Source organism: Saccostrea echinata, unplaced genomic scaffold, assembly GCF_033153115.1.
Source record: "Saccostrea echinata isolate AGI-Se365-2 ecotype Australia unplaced genomic scaffold, CSIRO_AGI_Sech_v1 ptg000025l, whole genome shotgun sequence".
Classification (NCBI taxonomy): domain Eukaryota; kingdom Metazoa; phylum Mollusca; class Bivalvia; order Ostreida; family Ostreidae; genus Saccostrea; species Saccostrea echinata.
In genome coordinates this window covers 27,220,916-27,239,017 of record NW_026889774.1, presented here as the reverse complement: position 1 = coordinate 27,239,017, position 18,102 = coordinate 27,220,916, and the positions used below count along the sequence as shown (strand labels likewise).

The window sequence follows — 18,102 nt, the reverse complement described above, 5'->3', positions numbered from 1 at the left end:
GGCAACTGGTATATAAAATTTTAACTACGTTACGGATTAAATGACTCTGATACCACTGTAAAGCTTAGGCAAATATGCATTAGTAGTGACGTCATTTTACATTCAAAATGATGTATAGGTCTGCTGAAATGACGTCATAATTAGGTATACCCTGTATACTGGGCGTAAAAATGACAGATAAGGAGAACAATTTTGTTGTTGAGCAAAGAGCGTATTGCAAAATTCGTTCATTGCTTGGCTTTACGGCAACAGAAATAAAAGCTGAATTAGATGTAGTATATAGAGAGCATGCTCTTTCATATCGAGCAATAGCAAGATGGGTAGTTCAATTTAAAGGGGGTAGAAAATCAAGTGAAGATGACCCCGAACGTCGGGGCGTCCAGTTTGTGCATATGGCGAAAAAGAAATCGTCGCTGTTCAAAATACGATAGCTCATGATGCTAGATATACAGTTGAGGAAATAGCAGACTTAACTAACATTAATTTGTCAGCAGTTTTTCGTATTTTAAAGGAAAACTTAAAGCTTAGGAAAGTCTGTGCTAGATGGGTGCCGCATCTTCTCTCGGAAGAGCAAAAGCGCATCCGGGTAGAAATGGCTTCACAGTTACTAACAATTTATGAAGACTGTGACCAAAGGCGAATAAATAAGATTGTAACTGGTGACGAAACATGGATATATTTTTTTGAACCGGAAACTAAGCTCAATAATAAAGTTTGGATCGGTGAAAATGATACAAGGCCTCAAATTGCACGCAGAAACCGGTCTGTCTGGAGAGTAATGTACGCCTTATTTTTTTTATGCTAAAGGCCCTGTTGCTCAAGTTCCGGTTCCAGAACAGCAGTGTTACTGATCAATTTTATGCAGAGAATGTCTTGTCTCAGGTTGTAGAGCACTATAAAACAACCCGACCAACAACCAGTACTAGAGGAATAAAGCTCCTCCATGACAACGCACCTGTCCATAGATCAGAGGTAGTGACCAAATATCTAAAGGAAAATGGTATTGCCGTTTTACCACATCCACCCTACAGTCCTGACCTACCTCCATGCGATTTTTGGTTGAATGCCGTTATCAAAGAAGCCCTCCGAGGACGGCGATTTGAAAGTCGTCATGCAGTCGGAAGTGCCGTATTCCAGTGTATGAAGCGTATACCGAAAGAGGACTATAGGGCAGCATTTTCCACGTGGATTTCAAGACTGAAAAAGTGTGTCCAGGTCAACGGAGACTATTTTGAGGGATTGATATAATTTAATGTATGATAATGACGCTCATTAATTTACCGCACACCAGTTGCCAGAACTTTAGAAATGTCCCTCGTATATGAAAATGTCCCTGTGACTAAATGACTCTGGGGGCATTGTAATTAGATGATGTTTAATGACTTCTAATTTATACAGAGCATGCCGGAGGCCCAGTCAACGATGATATAATCTGAATAGGGAACATGAAGTCTCAATATCCAACAACCAAAATTTTTATATTTAGAAAAATATTTTTGTAATGTTAAAAAAAATTGTGTATTTTGCACTTTTATGAGCATTGGTAATGGTAATCCTAAATTGCTAGACATCATATAATGCAATGTAGATTGTGTATTGACTATTTGGATTGAAAATGGGACGAATCTCACTTAAAACAAGACAATTAAGTTTGTAGTTTTTGAATCATTAATGAAAAAAAAAACGTTTTCCATAACAATGGATTAGATCTGGATCTCCTGAAATTTATACTCAGTTACATCAAACACAAAATTGGTACATGCATCAAGTTAAATAAAACTGATTTGTATACTAGTACTGAATATATATTTGAAGACAAAATACATGCAGTTACATGTATTTTTTGTTTATTTTACTATAAGATATATAACTTCAAATTCATTTTCATTTGTATAAGTGATCTTGTTTTCATTTGTATTAGTGATTTGCAACTACTATGCATATTGATGTAAGTAGAATTTTATACAAGACAACATTACAGATTTTGACACGGATAAATTATCATTTATTGAATTTAGCTAAATTATTAAAGAAATTGTCAAATACTTAAAACACGCTATAAGTATCACGTAATCTGAGATATGTCAGCAAATTTTGTTCTCTTAAAACATGATTTTTTTGTCATTTTTCATCTGAGATGTACACGTTCCGTGTGGGCTAATCTATAGATTCTCTGATTTAAACAGCATCTCACACACAACACAATGTAAGAAATATGGAAAGATGTCACCTACTTTATCAAAAAGCAAATAATAGATATTTTCAAGATTAAGAGTTCTTATTATAAATAAATATATATGGAAATATAGTCTCTGTGACTAGAACTAGTCTGGAGCATTGTAATTTGATTAATTTAATGGCTTTTAATTTGAACCGGAAAGATAGGAAGTCAAATCAACGAAATTCTAATGTAAATCAGGAACATGAATTTTAAGTCTCCATATATCATTGAACCAAAATTATTCTTATATATATATATATATATATATATATATATATATATATATATATATATATATATATATATATATATATATATATATATATATATATATATATATTAATGGTGTGGTTTGCTCCTATCTCTGCAATAGTAATCTTAAACTGCTAGACATCTTAGTGCCAAGTTAATTGTATTTTGACTATTTTGCTTCAAATGAGACAAATTTCACAGAGGAACTTTGTAGCCTTTTAAATATTGAAAAAAAAGTGTTTTCCTAACAATGCATTAGATTTGGATCTCCTGAAATGCATAATCATTTGCACGAAGAAAAAGGATATGCTTCAATGCATCAGATCAATTAGATATAAATTGTGTACTTGCACTGGATGTATAATTGCAAAGAAATACATTTCCTGTTTATTTCACTTTAAAATCAAAGAATTGTATTGCATCAAATTCACAGTTTCATTTTGCATGTGACCCCATTTGCAATTGCTATGCACCTTGTGGTTGGTTGAACTTTATACAAGATCACGTAACAATTCTAGATAGGGACTACTAATCATTTATTGATTTTTGTTAATTTTTTAGAAGAGGGGTGAGTCAAATTTTGAACAGTGGTCACTGAATATATTTTACCTTGTGATTAGAATTCTATCCATCTATCGGAACCTTGTTTCTAAATTGAACCAATAGATACAAACCTTTGCCCAATGGCATTCGCTTCATGTGTCTTAATCTTGTTAATAAACTGGAGGTATAACTACGTAGTTTCGCAACATGTAAATTATAATCAGTTTCCTTTGTTTTACTCTTTCGTGATAATATAGAACCTTTTTACTCACTTTAAACAGCTTTAAAATCCAGCTCCATTATGGCAATAATCTTTGATTACTGTCTAAAAGGAATAATTATGATACTTGAAAATGTTGAAATCGTTCTAATTGTACTAAAATAACGATAGTACGTGACAGAAAAATGTTCAATTGAATGGACGCATGTACCTTGTGTATATCTAATGGGACATTTTCCATCTTGAGAGTAGGGTAATTAAATATATCGATTTTTTTACGCAGCTGTTAGAAAAAAAAGAAGTTTCCTTACTATAAAAGAGAATATATCTTTACGTACAATACTCTATTCTGCAAATATATATATATATATATATATATATATATATATATATATATATATATATATATATATATATATATATATATATATATATATATATATATATATATATATATATATATATTGCTGCAGCATTTTCATTTTGTTGAGCATTTAAAAACTCCTACATTCGTTAAGATGTTATTTCTTGGACAAGTAATGAATGAGATGACCTAGCCAAAATAATGACATCATTTCTGAAAAAAAACTTCATAAGCGAAAAAAAAGGAAATTTGACTAGATTCGAAAATTCGTCTTCTTTCACAACCAAATTTTATTCATACATTACCATCTTACCCGGATTTGACCTTACTGCAACAAAAATGGGGGAGGGGGAAGGGCTTTCAATAGGAAAAGGTTATGTTTCGAAAAAAAGTGGGAGACCAATTCCCCCCACCCCTGCTCCCTAATACTACGTATCTCACTAGACGTCTGCTGTATGAGTCTAAATTGTAAAGATCTGTTTCTTTGTCTCTCGAGTGACCAGTAGTCTACGTCCACTGACTGACAGACTCCTCCAGGTATCGGTGGAACTGTTTGGACAACTACAAAGATAGATCAGAACGGAGAACGACAGCTGATGGAATTGTTACTGAAGTCAGTGAAATATACATCACTGTTATCAGTCGTACACATGTCATACGGACAAATTTTTAATTTCTGCTTTTTTGCACCTTCTTTGTTTACTTTTTATGTATATTCTGATTTATTATCACTCATGTAAAATTGGCCAAAATAAGCTTATCTGATTCATACTTATATAAATCCAAAGTTTTTCCAAACAAAGATTCAAGTATTTCAATGTTCACAATTTGTGATGTGAATCTCCAATTCAGACAGCATTTGTTATCAACTCTCTATGGTTGTCGATCAATCTGTAATATTACATGGTGCTCATGGTGTTCCTCCATGAATTCCACTTTGTCAAAAATTCCTTTCTTCTTTTTGTCTAAATCAGATAGCGCATTTTTCAGTTGATCATTCCTTCCATCCAAACTGTTTCTCAATGTTTGTTCATGGCGTTTTTTGAGTTCTGTCAGCCTGGCCATTATTTAATCATAATACTTCTGTAGATTTTTAATTTCAGACTCACACAGTTCCTTATTTCCTATGATCTATTTTGACATCTGTATTTTCTCTTGAAAAGGCAAATCCTCTTCCTTGATCTTCTTCAGAAAATCAAGAAGTTCTCTTCACCGGTTGGCTGCCTTGGGTATAGTTTTCCAATCATGAATCTCTATGATCTCTTTTGGTACAGTCAGCAGAAATGAATTAATCACAGTTCTTGCATATCACATCAATAGGTAACTCATGGCATTCACGAATTTCAATATTTTTTAGAGGACAGTTCAATGGATATTTCAGTAAATGACTTTCGGACATGTTTGTAGAATATCGCTTTCTAGTAATCTAGTAGTTATGTAAGATACTCTCAAAGATTGTTAATGTGGAATATAAATAATAAATAATAAGAAAATTTTCAAATATAGATTTTAATCCTAATGACTAATTTCTCAGATGCACAAGAAAAGATTTGAAAATAATTTCCAAATTAATTGTGAAAATTCCTATTGGTCACTTACATCATTCCTCTTTGAATTGTCAACTTCAAATTTTATGATTTGTGAGACATTTAAACTACCATCAAAGATTTTTTTTAAATAATAAGGCTCTTACATTTGAGTGAGATAAGACTGTATTTTAGTTTAATGTCTAAATTAAATACCATAACCATCCCTTTAAGTTAATTGAATTGTCAAAAATTGGAAAAAGGTAGCACTTTCTAGTATATGGGAAACTCCGTTTACCTAGTGAATACAAAAGACTTCCGGTGGGTCTTAACCGTCAAGCTTACTCGACAATGGCACCTGATCCCACTTCTGATGTCTTCAATGCATGGTGTCAACATATTATTAAGTTAATTTTAGAACAGTTGTTGAATCTATGTTTCTAGACAAGGTATCGTGGCTCTTGATTTTACACAAAAAATTGAAAACTACTAAGAAAGAATTCTAACCTTTCCATTTTGTCTTGAAAAAATAATCAATCTTCAGAACGAACGCCTCTCATCTCAGGGAATCGATGTTTTCCTGTTATGATGACATCAATGAAATAAAATGAGATGTTAAAACAAGTTAAGGTATATAATACAGAAATCAATTTTATTATAAAGAAAAGTAATAGGGAGAGGGTTAAAATACTGCTTAATCCCATTTAACTTTGTGAATAAGAAACTGTTTAAATTTAAAAAATCAATGTAGAGTTATCATTCTTAGGTAAGTGTGTGACTCCTAATAATAAGTAGTTTACAGCTTAAGTAGAAAACAAATAACCAGAAAAATTAGACTTTAACATTTTTTTTAATTGAAATCATTTTAAAAAAAATTCTAGCTGAAGCTTTTTTGATTTTTTGTTTGATCTGAAATTCGTTTAGGTAAGTTGGTTATATTCTTTTAAATATCTAAATTTTTTTACATATATAAACTTAACTGTTAAGTCTGAGATTGATAAATTGTTTTTATCCCATGTTTACCCCTTAATCCCGTGGATATGACTCATTGAATATTTTTTTCATATCCCACAGTTAAGTGCAGTTGTGACGTCACAATGGTTTTTGCGTTAGCGTGATGAAGTAAAATAAAGTGGAGTCCGATATAAAACAGTGTAAACCATTGGTTGTGAAGTATTAAACATGGGATAAAAAGAATCTCCCATGATTTATAGTTGGATATAAATTTTATCTAAACTCGTTGTGTGTTTTTTTCCCCTCGCCAAGGCTCGGGGATAAAAAAAAACACAAAACACAAACACAACTCCTTGGATAAAAATCATATCAAACTACAAATCATGTGAGATCCTATATTTATTTTATTGGCGTGCTTTATGGTATATAATAATAGAAGTCACAGTTAGGTTTTCTAGAGGCTTTTTAAGTCAGGACAAAACATCAATGTCAAAATAAAGCCCCCCCCCCCCCCAAATCAATGGCAGTGGGATGGAAGTACACCCGAAAAAAGTAATCAAAAATATTTAAATTGAAAAGGTGAAGATAACGTACAGTGATTGAAAGCAAAGATCTAGTATTAAAAAAAATATAGACAGGAGTTTCATTACTTTGAATTCTCCTCGAGGTTTTAATATCAGCAGAATAATTTCAATCAAAATGTTTCTGACAGATTACAAAAACTGATTAGAGTTTTAAGACATTGGTAACTTTCCATCGATATTTGTGATTTTATATTTGACATAAAATCATTTGACATGAAACTGATATTGTTTTTGAAACGCACATTTTACTCCTCTCAAGCAAAACATATACAATAAATAACTGGATAGTTTTATTCTGATGTTACATAAATCATATACATCTACATCATTCAGTGATAACGTGTATGTCATGCTTTGTATCGAATATTCTGACTAATTATCACATCAATCGTACCAAATTTAGGTCAAATGATTTCATGCAGCTGACAAATGTCGATGAAAAGTTGCCATTGTCTTAAAACTCTAATTATTTTCTCTAGAACGTTATAATTTGTACATTAATGATTTGATTACATCAAAAGCCAATCATCTTCCCGACAGTAAGACTTCATTGATTCAAGATTCAGGTAAATCGATAACGAATTAAAAAGGCCTCTTGTTCCAATTGTAAAACATTTTATGAAAAATTACAAGCTTGGAGTTTTTAGCACTTGAACTGCAAGATATAAGCATTTAACACTTGTTTTTACATGCATTTATCACTCGATATAATGAAACAATTGTTATCTGTTTCTAATAATTCACCACGTTACTTCATGTGTGCTTTTTCGATATACAGGAAATGCATTTAGTTTAGGAGATTATATAAATAAAAACAATGCTATTATTGTTACACAATGATCGACTGTTTCTTTCTCGGAAGCTATTAATATAAGAAGACTTACCCCCCCCCCCCCCGAAAAAAAAATCTTTGAAATAGAACCTGAAAGAAGTATTACTTATGATTAATATTTAATTTCCAATCAATTAAAAAAAGCAATTTTTTTAAAAATTTGTTACACATTTAAAATTGGTTTCCTATACAAATCCCTCCTAAAGTTTAACATTTCCAACGTTTTACTTTAGCGGTCAAAAATGCATGTTGCTTTCAAAACAAGTCAATAAATGTATAATATCTCATGTCATACAAAAATATTGCTAAAATGTCTGAGAAAAACTGAAAATCTCTCCTAGAAAACAAATATTAAATAGAATTGTATTGCAACGTTATTCTAGCAATGTTTGCCTTTTTCTGTATTTCTATTGCAAGTTAAGTTCTTTCCTCTCTGATAGATACTTCCAAATGTTATGAACAAATTTTATTACTATTTTAGAATATCAAATGCCCATTTGGGCAAAGGAAAATCTAGAAAAAGAATAGAGGCGGATTATATCAAGGATGCGATTGCTGGAATTAATTCTGAAATTTTTGCTTTATGATACATCAAACTACAGTATGAACAATGTAAAATGTGAAAATAACGAACAGTGACCAATCTCAGAAATCCAGTAAACCAAACGAATCGTGAACAACGCAGAAATGTACTTTAAGGTGACATATATCACATAATTAATGTAAAACATATCGACTTGACGAAGTCCGAGTGTATTCCTTTTGTGCCCTTCACATTTTCTTGGTGGACCGGGGTATACTTTCTCTGTGAACTCTTTAGTTTTAACATACTTTTATAGACTTGAAGTTAATACGAAAGATATTGATACTTTTATAGTAAATCGTATATTTGTCGTACTTCAGGTGCAATGCACTTGCTCAAATAATGACTAATCTTTCATTTACATGCAATATGGTCTGAAATGATTGGTTAAATCAATGTTAGAATTTATCTAGTTATCCTCTTCATCATCCTATAATAATTATTGCTTTTTTCACAGCTCTAAGTACGAAATTTATGTGCAAGTATATTTATTTTCTTTTGTGTTAGTATGATAGTGGAGAGAGATGGACCAAGGAGTGTGCTAAAACATAACAAGTACACAAATATTGCTTTTTAAATCTGTTATTTATTCTTTTTTATCCTTTAATTTGATCTCACCATATTTAATTAAGCATGTGTATAAACACAAGATGGAGTAGGACTAAGCCTATCTGAGCTCTCTGGCATTGTACTTAAACTTATTTGAGTCCTCTTAGACCGTACTTTAAAGGCTGCTACGGCAAATCTTATTTCAGATCGCTTCGTGTTAATCTTACATGAATCTATAGTAGTGCATCCTGTAAACTGAGATGTGTCAGCGAATTTCGGTGTTCTTGCGAAACATGATTTTTTCATCTGCAATGTGTTCTGTACATGGTCTGCGTGGACTAATCTGTAGCTTCTCTGATAAATAAGAACATCACACACAACCAAGTCTATCAAAATGAAAGAAACAAGTAAATAAGTCATATACGAGATTAAAAAGTACTCAGTAGTTATTTTGCAAAATTAAGATTATGAAAATGTTGTCCCTGTGACTAAATTACTCTGGAGGCATTGCAATTAGATGATGTTTAAAGGCTTCTTATTTTAACAGAGCATGCAGGACGCCCAGTCTGCGATAATATAATATGAATAGGGAACATAAAGTCTCAATATCCATCAACCAAAATTTTATAATTTATAAAAATATATTTGAAATGTGAAATTTGTAAGGGTGTGTTTTGTACTTTTATGGCAAATTCGTCTGTCCATTGCACTTCGTTATAAGCGTGTTTTACTGTATCGTACTTTACTGTACATGCAATTTCATTTATTTGTAGTTTATTTCACTATAAGATTTTTTGCATCAAATTCAGTTTCATTTGTATTAGTGATCCTATTTGCAATTACTATGCATATTGAGGTAAGTAGAATTTTATACAAGTTCACATTACAGTTCTTAAAACACTAAAATATTAACAGCAGTGAAGGAGAAACTTCAGGAGTACTGTGCAACAATATATTTAAGAAGGGGTGTTAATCAGATGTGGATACTTAAAAATTCCAAGAAACTTTTGGATAATTTGAAATCACAAAATTTTATCAATAATATAAAAACTTACGACTTTTCAACTCTGTATACAACCATTCCCCACGATATATTAAAAAGGGAAATATTAACAATCAATTTTCATCAAAAGCAGTTTCATTATGAATTTCACCTAAAAAATTGTATTATTTTTGACACTCACACCATCCTTGCTCTTAGAAATGAAATAGAAACCATAAAAGATATTTTTCGATTTTTAAGCAAGCAATTTTCTTTAATATACTTGGAAAATGATCGAATTGAACATAGAAAAAGACAGTCATTATGGATAGCACACTGCATAAATTTTCACGTCAACGTAAAGGGTTTTCACAAAATAAAAAAAAACAAACTGTAAAATACTGTTTATGTTTCTATTTGCATAAAAAATGTGATCTATTCACAATCATTTTTACAATATAATGTTGTTAAAAGAAAAAACTTTTATTATCTTATTTATTATCTTATTAACATGTAGAAGCAAAAAGTGAAAAATTACACAAATCAATTTGTCATCTTACAATATCACTACTATAAAACATGACAAAAATGCCATAAAATAAATATAATGTGGTATTGCTAGTAGTCAAATTGATAATGGTCAAGTATTCAGGGAATACTCAGGAAGTAGGATACAATGTATAATCGTGAAATGGGAGCGACTTTATATCCTACAAAACAATAATCCCAAAGCACCTACACCTACATCTAGTCTTAGATCGATTCTGTGATTCTAATTGTGTTGTTTTATATCTTTCTACATCCCAGACAAGGAGACTCGCTCAAGAATTTAGCAGATATATTAAAAGAAGGTATAAGGTTTGGTTAAAAGGTCCATTGAGTCATTGTATATGAATAAGACTAATTTTAAAAAATTGAACTTGGTATCGCAAACAATTTTAAACAAATGAAATGTACAGATAGCGAAAAGTTATCAAGCTCAAAAGCCCAATAATACAATACAAATCGCGAGCAGCGCAAACATTGACCTCAGAAAATGAAGGTCGGACAAAGTGCCAAGGCGGAGTGAGCAACCTTTGTCGACTGGACACATCCGCGCCGTGTACCCTCTGTCATGATCGGGTAAACGGAAAACCATTTCATTGTGAAAACAATGGCCTCAAAATTTGTATGAAGGACGTCAGTCAAGATTCGTCCTATCGATCGATTGTAATCACAAACAAGGGCATGTATCGATCTTAGAACTTGCAAAATGTTGACGTTAAACGGGATTGTTGAAATCCTTGTATCATCAACTTATTTCTCAGTAGCCTGCCTCGTTTTAAAAATTGTTCTTAGAACATGCTTTTGCGTATCGAATCAAATGGGAGACAAACTCAATCCGCAGGTGATAATGGTATATTGCTACATAAATAAGGGATGATGACAATAAAAAAGTTAGGTCATGTTTATCATAAAGTTTTGTTGTTAGGTTGAAATTAATGTCTTTTTCTAGTAAAATATCCAAATATGAAACAAACGTGTCAGACTCTGTGGTGATTTTTATTTCGAGCGCAAAAGGATTATCAAATCAACGTAGCAAAGAAAATTTAGAGAGTATTGTTTAGAAACGTCGTCGATATATTGAAATGTCGAATTAGAGACCTCAGCAAGGGACTTCTTAAGTTTTTGAATAAATTCTGCTTATAAAAATACAAAAACAAGTCTGCTACTAACGAGGCACGATTACAACCCAAGGGAATTCCAACAAAACAATTACTTTTTTGGATTTGAAAATTGCTCAATTATAAAGTGACATACGTTTTAATTATTTTGCTTATATCATATTTAATAACATAACATTCATAAGATATTTTTTCTTTTGTCAAAACTAAAGGTATGGATACAAGTATTAGTAGAAAAATTACAATTTACGACAACTTTACTTTGCAGAACATTTAAAGTGATATATAAAAGTACTAGAGTGTTTTGATAATTAATTATAAGGGAGAACAATCCTACAGTGTACGTAGATTACTTGATTATGTTATAGAAATATGTTATAATTGATACCATCGGTGGTGAGGCTTATAGAAGAAATCAATGATTATTTTAATAACCTCCTTCCCCACCCAAGATTTACATGCTATATCTACTTTTTCACAAAATAGAAGCATTATCTTTAAAATGGTACAAATAATAATAAAACTAACTTTTTACACTTTTTTCTGTGGGTTTTTTATTCATCATGTTTACAATTTCTTCGTATGTTACATGTAGTTATATTTCCTGAACAGAACAATCCTACAATGTTCAGGTGGAAAGATAAACAATATGATACATCGTAGACAAAGAAACTGTCTAATGTTCCTCAAACAAAGCTTCATATCTCGTATAGGTTTGTCTGTAACCTAGTTACCGTGTTACAAAGACAAAATACGCTCTATATTATTCAGCAAATAATTTACAATTAAATCGAATTTCTTTGTTTCTTAGAGAGAAACCTTGAAAGAATGTGTTTGCACCGCTTCAACATCGGATTTGTTTTCTATTTTTTTTTTTCCTTTACGTTTTCTCAGTCCACAGCTGCATGCCATTTTAGAGGCTGTCTGTTTTACACATTGTCGTTATTTATTGATATCTGCATCAACGTTAATTTGCAAGTCATCTTGATTATCATATAAATTAGTATTGATTATAAAATTTAAAGACGCTCGGAACCAATCAAAAGCACCATCTCGGGGCCTTTAACAACAGATGATTGTTTGTATGATGTAGAATCATGAATAAGCAATATTTCATTTGCTTGTTTTAAAAGAAACCATTTCCAAGGAGTTTTTTTTTCTTATATTAAAATATCTTTTTGGTCCATAAATGATAGCTTTATCATCCATTACTAAAGTTTCGAGATATATACATTAACAGTATGCTATTATAATGTAATGTGATAGAAACTCTATGCTACATAACAATCAATTCACAATGATTCCAATCTTAATTTTATTTATCGATTTCCTGTGTTTTGATTGGACGAGAACAAATTCAAGAAAAAGTTTACACATCGATGAATTCTCAATCAGAACTTCTTTCTTGACTTAGCTTTTATTGTGAAATAAAAAAATGAAACAAATCGTTATGCCTACTTCTATTCTGTGTTTTAGCTAAACAATTACAGAAACTTGAAATTGAATAAAAACAAAACTGACGACATACAGGACTAACAGATGGGAATATCATACATGTTTGTGTCACTGTCAGATCACGAGTGTGAATTTTAAATCTCCAAAGTCATATTCTGGACGTTCCTAATAAGCCTACAAAACAAATCAGCTCAGTTCTCTGTAGCGCTGTGATAGGAAAGAGAAACGTACCTTAGGCTCTTGCCTTATTAGCATCAAATTCATTTTTCTACATCCTATATTCTGTCCCGTCTTTGAACAAACCAGAGCAAATCAAGGTTGTCGTCGGTCTGCTACTTTCGTTTAAGGTGTCTGTCATTATATTGTCAACATGGCCTATATGCTGCTATGCTAGGACGAATTCTTTTGAAGTCTACTTGTATTTACGATATTTGTTGACTTGAACAATATTCTAAGAGTTTTTATAAGCTTATTCTATTAAAAGTTTTGACAATTAAAGTTAAGCTTTATCGACGTCCATCTCGATTGCGATTCATTTGCACATCGCGGCATAAAGTATTCCTACGCTGTGCAGGAATAACAGATTGTATGGAGGCTTCAAAGAGAAATAATTTTAAAACTTCGTAATTGGAATTATAAGAATTAAACGTTCTTTTTTCAGAGTTTATCGACGTGCAAACTCATGCCTTTGTACTCACAAACTTTACATAAAAGTGCTTCGCACTTTTATTCAGTTTGTGAGTACAAAGGCATGAGTTTACACATCGATAAATTCTGAAAAAAGAACGTTTAATCCTAAAATACATGTCACAACTGTAATTTTATGATTATTAAATACACTTTTATACATTGCGCAAAATAAATTACAGTATTCCGATTTGGGCGCATGGCCACAACCAGTTTTGCAGGTATGTGAGAGGCCATATGCCAGTGTATTGTTTTGTAAATGAGACAATTCTATATACATGTACGTTTGACTGTCTAGTGACTTGCCATGGACTAATGAATTTCACTTACTGCTAATGATTATGCATGTTTTACTAACTCGTGCACTATACAAAGTAAGAAACCCGCCAAATTCCATAACCCAGAGCTTTGTACCTAAACTCTGACTGCATATTATAATTCCACTTCGATCGGTTTCATCGATGTCTTTGATTTTACTCTAAGCTATAATGCTAGGTACCTGATTTTTTTTCTATTCCGTATAGTTAAAATATTGTCATAGACCGAACCAGTTTTGTTTTCAATTCAGAATCAAGACCGTGACCCGGAGACATACATATTATACCTGACAAAATGCTGTGGTCTTAGATTTATTCTGTATTCCACAAAGTGGGGACTGGTATCAAAGATGATAAAGAATGACAATACTGAATGTAAATCACAGAGGACAAAAGCAGGAAAATAAAGTTTGACATACAAACAAGATGTAGCTGTGCTTTATAACCACATTGAGATAAAGGCATCAGGTGTAGTTTTGATAATTTTAATTCATTTTAACCGAAGAAATATCATTTCTTATAAACACAATCTTAAATCAGAATCGAAATCCATAAACACAATACACAATAGTACGTTTTTAATCATTGTCTAAAATCTACAAGGTTACTATGGATATTGTATACATTCCTTGTTTAATTATGTATACAAAAGCTTTGTTATTTTTTTTTATTTCGTTGGATATGATATATTGATATTAATTTACAATACATGCTCGTACAAACACCAGTCGAGTGAAAGTGTTTCATTTTCAATATAAATCAGAAAGGCAGAGATTAATCATAATGCTGCAATTCAAAAAGCAAACGTTTTGAGGGCTGTATAAATGTTAATCGTATGACGTGTAAATAATCAATGTGCCTAAATTATTCAGACAAAGCATGCCAGCTTTGCTTTTTCAGCCTTTGTGTTTTGCATTCTTTGAGATTGTATAATATAGTAATTCATTCGCTAGAAAATTTCAAAATTGTAAATTATAATACAGAACTTATACAGAATATATAGTTATTTTTATTCACATGTCGACTCGATATATTCTAGTGAATTCAGAATAAAAGATACCACACAGTCCACCACATCTGTTTCATAGTTGGATGTTTTGCAACTAAAGACGTAAATGGTTAATTTATACAACAACTCCGGTAAATTATGACAAACTGGATGACCAGCATTTTCACCGTCAACTTCACATCTATCCACGAAGTATTACTCGACCATAATACACTTAGTGTACATACTACACAGTGTGTTTCCGTCTCCCAACTGAGTCGGCATGCATGAACATGTTCAGATTACGATCATTATTCAAACCAAGGCAGGCTAGAGAACAATTAGTTAATGTTACAGGGCTTTGATCAATTGAAACAAATATTTTGCATATTCTGTGGTCGATGAAATAGCATTAATTCCAAAAACAATCTACCACTTGGTCATATTATGATTCACGTATTTTCATACAAATAGTTTAGCCATTGTTTTAAGACCAATTTTGACAACGAATTTCTTCGTTTCCTGATCAATACAAAAAGCTCATGAATGGTGTGGTTGGTCACCAGGGGATACTACCTCTAGGAATCTAATCCCATTCCTGGTGTTTCCAGGGGGTGAGTGTTGTTGCCTTATTCATGATTCGTATTGTTTACAGGATTTATGAGATTGATCACTGTTTGTTATCTTAACCATTTCAGATACACATTAACCAGTGAAACATGGCTGGGGCATCACTTATTTTATTAATAACCACAAGTACTCTGAAGTTGATATTGAAAGTATGCTTGAGTTTCTGATTGACAATATCTTTGTAGTTTTTTTGGAGATCAAGTCTTCCCTCAATCTGTCGGAATTTCCATGGGTACTAATTGCGACCCTTTATTAGCAGACTTATTTTTATATTCATATGAAGCAGAATTTATTCAAAAACTTCTATATGGGAGAAGAAAACACTTGCTGCGGCCTTCAACTCGACATTTAGATTTATCGACGACGTATTATCAATTAAAAATAGTTACTTCTATTCATGATACCAGAGTTGGACACATCTGTTTCAAATTTGGATATTTTACTAGAAAAAGACGTTAATGGTAACTTTAACAACAAAACTTTATGATAAACGTGATGACTTCAACTTTTCTATCGTCAATGTCCCTTATTTGTGCAGCAATAAACCCTTATCACCCCAATATGGAATTTATGTCTCCCGGTTGATTCAATACGCAAGAGCATGCTCTACGTACGAACAATTTCTAAAACGAGGCAAGCTATTGAAAAACAAGTTGATGGAACAAGGAAATCAACAGTCTCGTTTGAAGTCAACATTTCGCAAGATCTATGATCTATACAATTACCTTGTCAGGAAATACTATCTATCATTAAGTCGAATGCTGACTGACGTTTTTCATACTAATTGTTAGGCCATTTTTTACACACTGAATTGTCTATATGGATTTTTCCCTTTTTGCGCGATCTTGACAAGGAGCACATGGCGGGTGTGAGCGGTCGACAGGGGATGCTTACTCCTCCATGACACCTGATCCCACCTCTTTAGAGGTCCGTGTTCAATTAATTGCTCTGCTCCCAATTTGTATTGTTTCAATGGGCTCTTGAGCTTGATTACTGTTCGTTATCTCCATATTTCATTTAATTACAATATGTTAATAAAGTATTTTTTTTAACCAGATTAGTTGCAAGCTGTTCAAAAATTAACAAACGAACTGTATCATCTTAATCTGTTTAAAATGTGTAGAATTCTTTAAGTCCAGCAATGTACTTTAGTCTAATATCAATATCAAATTAATCCTATCCTAGCAGATCCTCGCCTCCATACCGATTTCCACCTGAGAACCTTTTATAACTAGCTGAAATGGAGAATCAATAAATATTAATTTGGAAAAGTTATTACTTACATGTACAAGAAAAATCAACGATAACTTAATATTGGAGATTCGTTATTATCAATCCTGTATGATCTGTGTATACCTCCGAAGGATTCCTTCGGGATTCACAACATCCTCACCAACTGTTCAAAGGTTAGTAACAAGGAGCATCTCAGCATACTTATATGAAGGATGAATGGCTAATTTGAATGGGGATATATAACTATTCACAATAGTCCAATCCACACTTTGCAAAAGTTGTGTCCCTTTGCAGGGTCATTCATAATGTTGAAAGAGAAAGAAACGACATTTCTTCTCCTTTTGCTACATGTACCAAACCATTTAGGCGTGCTCCGATAAATCTACTGTGTTTATTTTTTTTTTCAATGCATGGGTAGCCCCATTTTTGGGCAATCAGTACATAAGATGCAAATATTTTTTCCCAGTCAAATGACAAAGTTACAAACCAGAAAACTACTGTGAGGATTCTATGGGGTTTTCCCCAAAGATAGTGCCCAAGGGACATAACTTTTGAAAAGTGTGATTCATCTATTGCTTCCCTGGCGAATCTACGAAGCTTCCTGCACGTATATTATACACATCTTTGAATGACCCCTACATTAGCCGCATAGACGTACATCAAGGTTATATATTTTTGACCTGGGCGATCACTGATTTTTCATGAATTATTGCCTTTATGATACAGCTAAGAACCAGAATCCAAAAACATCCTTCATTATTTACTTTGATGTCCAACAAATTTTTACTTCGATGATTCATTCTTCACCCGAAAGACTTATTGTTACACCACTGGAAATCAATGTTACTTACACTGAGGACCTATGGTTACTCACCATGGAAGATCAAAGTATGGTTACTCACCATGGAAGATCAAAGTATGGTTACTCACCATGGAAGATCAAAGTATGGTTACTCACCATGGAAGACCAAAGTATGGTTACTCACTATAGAAGTCCAAAGTATGGTTACTCACCATGGAAGATCAAAGTATGGTTACTCACTATAGAAGTCCAAAGTATGGTTACTCACCATGGAAGATCAAAGTATGGTTACTCACCATGGAAGATCAAAGTATGGTTACTCACCATGGAAGATCAAAGCATGGTTACTCACTATAGAAGTCCAAAGTCTGGTTACTCACCATGGAAGACCAAAGTATGGTTACTCACTATAGAAGTCCAAAGTATGGTTACTCACCATGATAGATCAAAGTATGGTTACTCACTATAGAAGTCCAAAGTATGGTTACTCACCATGGAAGATCAAAGCATGGTTACTCACTATAGAAGCCCAAAGTCTGGTTTCTCACCATGGAAGTCCAAAGTATAGTTACTCACCATGGAAGATCAAAGTATGGTTACTCACCATGGAAGTCCAAAGTATGGTTACTCACCATGGAAGATCAAAGCATGTTTACTCACTATAGAAGTCCAAAGTATGGTTACTCACTATAGAAGTCCAAAGTATGGTTACTCAC

The 18,102-nt window shown here is 32.4% G+C and overlaps 1 protein-coding gene across 1 annotated transcript; it reads left to right on the top strand.

The window, feature by feature from the left end:
- The first annotated feature begins 17,375 nt into the window (after window positions 1-17,375).
- Window positions 17,376-17,855, top strand: LOC133193023 (kininogen-1-like). The gene has a single exon (XM_061329024.1). The coding sequence runs from the start codon at window positions 17,376-17,378 to the stop codon at window positions 17,853-17,855; it is 480 nt and encodes a 159-aa protein (XP_061185008.1).
- The last annotated feature ends 247 nt before the right edge of the window (window positions 17,856-18,102 follow it).

Bases quoted from the DNA above. Each gene is read 5' to 3' on its own strand.
- LOC133193023 (XM_061329024.1), top strand. From the start codon at position 17,376: ATGATTCATTCTTCACCCGAAAGACTTATTGTTACACCACTGGAAATC.